Source organism: Bacillus rossius, chromosome 11, assembly GCF_032445375.1.
Source record: "Bacillus rossius redtenbacheri isolate Brsri chromosome 11, Brsri_v3, whole genome shotgun sequence".
Taxonomy (NCBI): Eukaryota; Metazoa; Arthropoda; class Insecta; order Phasmatodea; family Bacillidae; genus Bacillus; species Bacillus rossius.
This window is the reverse complement of record NC_086338.1, coordinates 54,845,885-54,851,788: the sequence shown is the minus strand read 5'-3', so window position 1 is coordinate 54,851,788 and position 5,904 is coordinate 54,845,885. Positions and strand designations below refer to the sequence as shown.

General features: G+C 35.4%; 2 protein-coding genes across 7 annotated transcripts in view; one reads left to right on the top strand and one right to left on the bottom strand.

Annotated features, from left to right (window-relative positions):
* Positions 1–506: 506 nt before the first annotated feature.
* On the bottom strand, positions 507–4,828 carry LOC134537020 (uncharacterized). Its single transcript, XM_063377211.1, has 2 exons — positions 4,579–4,828; positions 507–2,353 (listed from the first exon to the last, which is right to left on the bottom strand). Exon 2 carries the CDS (start codon positions 2,337–2,339, stop codon positions 1,890–1,892), a length of 450 nt encoding a protein of 149 aa, XP_063233281.1. The 5' UTR covers positions 2,340–2,353; positions 4,579–4,828; the 3' UTR covers positions 507–1,889.
* Positions 4,829–4,874: 46 nt separating this feature from the next.
* LOC134537017 (histone deacetylase 4) overlaps positions 4,875–5,904 on the top strand; it is a 184,555-nt gene continuing 183,525 nt past the window's right edge. For all 6 annotated transcript variants that reach the window (XM_063377206.1, XM_063377209.1, XM_063377208.1 and 3 more), the window contains exon 1: positions 4,875–5,031. The gene's annotated coding sequence lies outside the window, so the exon portion shown is untranslated. The remainder of the gene's footprint in view (positions 5,032–5,904) is intronic.

Sequence of the window (5,904 nt, the reverse complement as noted above, 5' to 3'; positions counted from 1 at the left end):
GCCCCCTTTTTTGTTTTTAAATTTTATTACTGCTCTGGTAATGGTCTTCAGTGTGTTCATTCCATCACACACTCGACTCCGCACAAGGTAGGTAACATGCGTGAAGATATTTGTCTACTTCTATTTGAAATCACTCTGGTTAGCAAAACAAACATGCCAATGGTAGAAATCAATTGAAAGGAATTGGCATGGAACCGTTGAGAAATTACATAAAAGTTACAATTGTGTTAAACAAAGATTTTAACAGTACATCAACAAAGAAACAATTTAAAACTTTAATATGACCAAAACAGTTTTTTTTTGCTGTCCAGAGGGGAAAATGGAGATAGGTAACTGGATTAAAACTGAGAAAAGATTGCAACCTCTTCTGTGGTGACATTCTTCAGGCAAAACCAATGGGAGATGGCTGTTCTGACATTTGAGATGACCAGAATCGTTTAAATGTGCTTGATCTCAGCAGGGTAAACAATTTTATTATTTTATTTTAATAATGGACTACACAAATATTTGAATACGAGCAACGTAACTTTATTATACATCTACAGCTTAAAAAAATAATATTTATATACAGTATTAACATAGCAATTCCATATGTTTGATACAAATACCATATGTTTGATACAAATTCACATTTGCTACACTGCACAGAAGATAAGCAACATTTTTAAACTGAAACAGAACAATTGCACAAATGTATCGTGATACATTTCAAAGAAAAATTATACAACTTTATAATATTGAATTGTGCAATATCATTTGTGATACCTATGGATTACTAGCTAGTTAGAACAGAAATGAAGTACCTTCAATATTATACACAATTACACACATTGAATTTGTAACTGCCTCAAACATTTATTTCATAAAGCACCAATTGCACAATCTACCAAAAAGAAATTTTTCTGTAACTGATCACGCGTGTAGCAAATTTACTCCTAGTACTTGCATGAGAGAATACCTGAACAAACGTAAGAGTGCACCATTATGGAACTGAAATATCAGTTATAAAATTAATATAAAGGGGAATCAAACTGAAATCTTAGGCTAAGCTGCCAGTCCAAATCCTTGGTCATTAACAGAGGATTAGTCGACCATTTGCAGATACCAAGAATGTTGGATGTGCTAAGCGGTTTCACATGTAAACTGCCATAAGATAGTACAGCATATGATTATTTTGGTATTGTCTGGTAATAACTTACCTGATAATGTGATGGCAAAATAAACATTTCTGAAATGACTGCTACAACAGTAGATGAATACAAGTCTAGTTAAGCACTGGTACCTGGCCAGCCAGTCCGAAATCAATTCTGAAAACAACATACAAAAATATGACATAACTGAAGCAAAATATATAAGCATGATGTTTTTCCAAGTCTTAAATCATCTCCACACACTCAATTTTGAACGTTTAAGCTTCGGGATGTTTCCAAGTTAACTTATTTACCCAAATGCAAGGCAAGGATTATTTTTCCAAGCTTCAGCAAATGCATCTTACATTCGGGTACAAAGACAAGATTCTTATCGTGGTATTCTTTTCCTGCTTGCGACTTTAATTAATGCTGAGCTACATATCACAGCCCATTTATTTCACATATGCATAAGCTGCTCTGTTTGTTACATCTAATTCCAACAGTACTTACCTAAAAATTATTTTTCTCATGATGAAAGGGCAAATTGTGGGACTCGTCTTGCATTCGAGTGAATACGATAACTTATCACATCAGCTAAACATGAAAAACCAAGTTCTTGCAAAGGAATATGCAGAAATATGTTTTCTGTCAAGGATTTTCATCAAAATGTTTATGAAGCAATTAAAATTTATAAGCTTTTAAGTATGTTTAAAGAAAATGCAAAAAAAAAAAAAAAAATCATTATAGCTGTGATTTCAGTCAGGGTTGAAAGTTTTCCTGACCAACTTCTCGCAAAACACTTTTCTCGACCGTGAAGTCGTACTCGAAGCTCGACAAGTCCAGGTGTCTGATTTGGTACATGATTTCGCTGAGGTCGGCGCCCAGGAACGAGTCTGCATCGTACTCTGCTTTAGAGGACAGCTTGAAGGGCACGCCACTTAGGGAGTTCTGATTGGCTACCGCGCTACCGCTGCTGCTGCTGCTGCTACCTCTGCCACTCGCGGGTGCCTCAGGGGGCCTGAATGAAGGCGGTGCGACGGGGTATGGCAGCGTTGGGTACACTTCGCTGTTCCCGTAGCCGGGCGCGTCCTGCCTTCGCTCCACAAAAACGTAGTCGTTGGCCGACCTGGCAGGATCAGATGACGAAGCTTCCTCCGTGCTGTCTTCATTCTCTGGACTTTTCTTCCTGCTCCCGAAGAAGGAAAACATGTCTATCTAGTCACCTGCGGAAAAGGCGAAACAAAACCCTTTTACAATACTAATAGTACCTAAAAATAACAATATTGTGGAAAAATTTTATTTTTTAAATATTAAAAGTAGTTATTTTGTAACACATATAGAATTTTATCCCTTGATCTTGCTAGCATGATCATGTATTGATCCTGTGGTACACAATGCTTGCTGTTTTAATTTAGCATGTTAGAAAATCCTGGTCATACAAAAACTTGAATCACAATACAAATAAATACTGTCTGGTCTTGTGAAAATTTCTTAATTAGTATTCAACTTACGATCATAATTCATTGTTTCACGGCAAGTTATTGTCTGTCCACAAGCTTTCGACAAACTAAATTAAAAACAGCAAGCATCATGTACGCACAGGATCATTCCATCAGGATTATGTAAGGGATAAACTTGAATTTGTGATATGGAATTTTTACCACCATTAAGCAATATTAATTGGTTATTAAAATATACACAGATGACTATGCTGAAGCAATTACCTCACTTTGGTGACTTAATAAATCACTACGTCTAATATTTATTTGTAGTTGAAGCAGGCAACCAATTAAATTAGGCTTCTTACATGTCAGGTATATTTCACATGATCTAGACCAACAAGCATGAAACGAAAGTAACTTTCTGCTAGTTTCTCCGATGTGTGAAAACATGTTGAAGGGGTACGTGGCGAAGGACACACTTCTGACCGAGGCTAGGTGTCAACCTCTTTCTAAAGAGCCTGGCTCATGAGATCTATTTTTTATTTGTTTAAAATGAGGACCAATAATGAAGCAGCGATGGTATGCATGGGTGAGGAAAACGCAAGCAGTTAAGCACACTGAGGAAACCCACTGTTCATCAAAAATGCCCACTACACTGCCCAACTTATCCCCATTTCTTGGTAGAACCCTCGCAGCATTGTTTTTGCCAGGGGGATCCTTCACTTTAGTTACCAGATAGAATGACAACTGTACGCACAGTTCATGTGATTTCTGACACAGGGAAGCACATGGAAACGTAGCAAGATATTATTAATTGAAGCTGGATGTTAAAGAATGACACAAGCGTTTCACATACGAGCTAATTTTTCAGAAGTTGGGATGGAGTCTCGTACGCCATTTTTTAATATTTTGCAATCACTACTATTAGTTAAGGATTATTTCTGTAAATTTAACACTATACCTCTTTTGCATCTGTTGTTCTGTCACAGATATTTTCAACGGATATTTACGTAGGTACTTGATATAATCATTGTAAGGAGTTGCTCAAATGATAACAATTACAACTTGCACAACTTTTTACACCCTTTGTATAACCCTTAGTACATATCCGTTAAAAATATTTTTGGCAGAACAAGAAATGCAAGAGAGGTTTAGAGAAATATCCCTGACTATTAGTAATGATGAGAAAATGTAAAAAATCAACATAGTGTGTGAGACCCCACCTAAATTAAAGGAGTGTTATATTATATTGTTGAAGGAAAAAAAAAATTCTCCTTTCACATTATCCTGCTTCCGATTACCATTACTCTCCACTATAACAATTAGGGTTCTTACGTGTGGTTGCTTATGCTTCAATGTTTATTTCCCCCTAGGTACTAAGTTCATTATTTGCAACCAAAGTTGCATGGGTTTGAGCTTCAGTTTCAAAAACAAATCAAATATAAAAAAATCCTGCTCATTTCTTAAAATACAGCATTCTAAGTTATATTGTCACTTACTTTATCCTTACGAACATCAACACCTTAATTTTACTTGGCAACTGTAAAGGTAATAAGCAGTGTTCCATTGCCTGGAACTCTTCAAAGGCACCACTGTTTATGAGGCCCACAACAGCTATGATGACATTACAGTTTAAGGCATATTCAGATGCAGTACCTACTGTCTGATCAAGCAACTGGTCTGTGCTGTGTTCCAATGTGAATATGACAGTTATTGCTTCACATTTGACATATTTGCCATGTGCATATGAAACCTAAGATTATGCAGACCACGAAGTGATCAGACAGAACTTTTAAATGAAACTAAATGTACAGGACAAAATCCTTAACAATGTTTAATGAAATGAATTATTTTTATTCAGGGTATCAAATCCTAACCTAAACCCATGTAAATAAGTAGAGCTTATTTTAACAATAAATTTGAACGCTCTCATTTCAATTATTACCAACTTATTAAACAATGTTCCTAAACATATAGATTTATAATCAATTATATGTATACTTTACCACTCAGGGTTGGTTCTTCCTGTCCTAACGTGTAGCATAAATATTAAAATTCTTCACACACAGTTCGGCACTGACTGGGGATTTGCAAATCATCAGAATCCGCCTGAACTGAATCACTCCGAAATATAAAATACTACCCACCAAGAGCCAATAATTATTTTCACCAAACAAAACTGATAAACTGTTCAATTATTACAACTGTCATCATCCATAATAGTTGTGTAACACTTAAGGGAAAAATCTTTACAATGTTGGCTACAATGAATATAATAGTTCAGTAATGCTTGAAAGGGGGCAGTACGGTAGAGTTGTTTTTGTGCGTGTGCGTATCTAGTGTATGTTAGTGAATTTTATTCTTGTGATAATATCGTTTCAATTTAGTGAAAATTTATTGACAGGAACCATATTTTATACTACTTCAAAGGGAGACTTACATCTGAGTCGCCAATCAAGGTACGTAGGCGGTTCGAGTCATGATGGAATGCAGTGACTTGTTCCTTTTTTTTTTTTACTTCGAGAGACAATACGAATTACTGAAAACTATATCGTTGAGAAATCGCAAAAAAAATAAAAAAAAGTTTCTGCCAATTATTACTGGTTATGTGAATGAACAAATTAAGGCTAGTTGAATCATCGCGTATTTTAGATATGTCCGACTTCAATGTCAAATAGTTTCACGTAGTGTAAGCAGGCACTTGTTTTGACCCTACAGGTTGTTTAGGAATGAAGGCATGATGAGACTTCCGAGATCACATCTCCGGCAATGGAAATTGCAATCTTTTTCTTAACATCTATAATTTACTCAAAGTTAATAACGTTAAGTGGACAGAATGTTTCTTGTTTTATATTGTGGTATATATCGTATTACATGATGTAACTAAAATATGCTATACTAATTACGGAACGTCAGTGTAGCTATGCATTGAAAGTGTAACAATTGTCTTTTAATAAAATATTTAGATAAAACGATAATTTCAGTTCAATTTCACAGGTATGTTCATATTCTGCCTTTTTCTCTTAGTTTTTATTACTGTTTTATATGTGCATTTTTAATTTTACAATTACGCGATTTAGGATTGCATCCGTGATACCATACAAACATAAAACTAGCACGATCGTACACGCTCAGCACAGAATTCGAAGCTATATTCTCACACAACACACCGGTTCGAAAAATTCGGACTCTTTTCCCCTCATTTATTTTTGTGGAAATTTCCATTTTGCATTTTGCCATAATATTTTTATACGAAGCAGTGACTACCTAAATTCAAGCAAGCAACTAATCTGACCCATCACGGAGAAAAGTTTGGAGTTTGGAGTTCTTCC

Excerpts from the sequence above, each read along its gene's own strand:
- LOC134537020 (XM_063377211.1), bottom strand. The coding sequence starts at position 2,339 with ATGTTTTCCTTCTTCGGGAGCAGGAAGAAAAGTCCAGAGAATGAAGAC.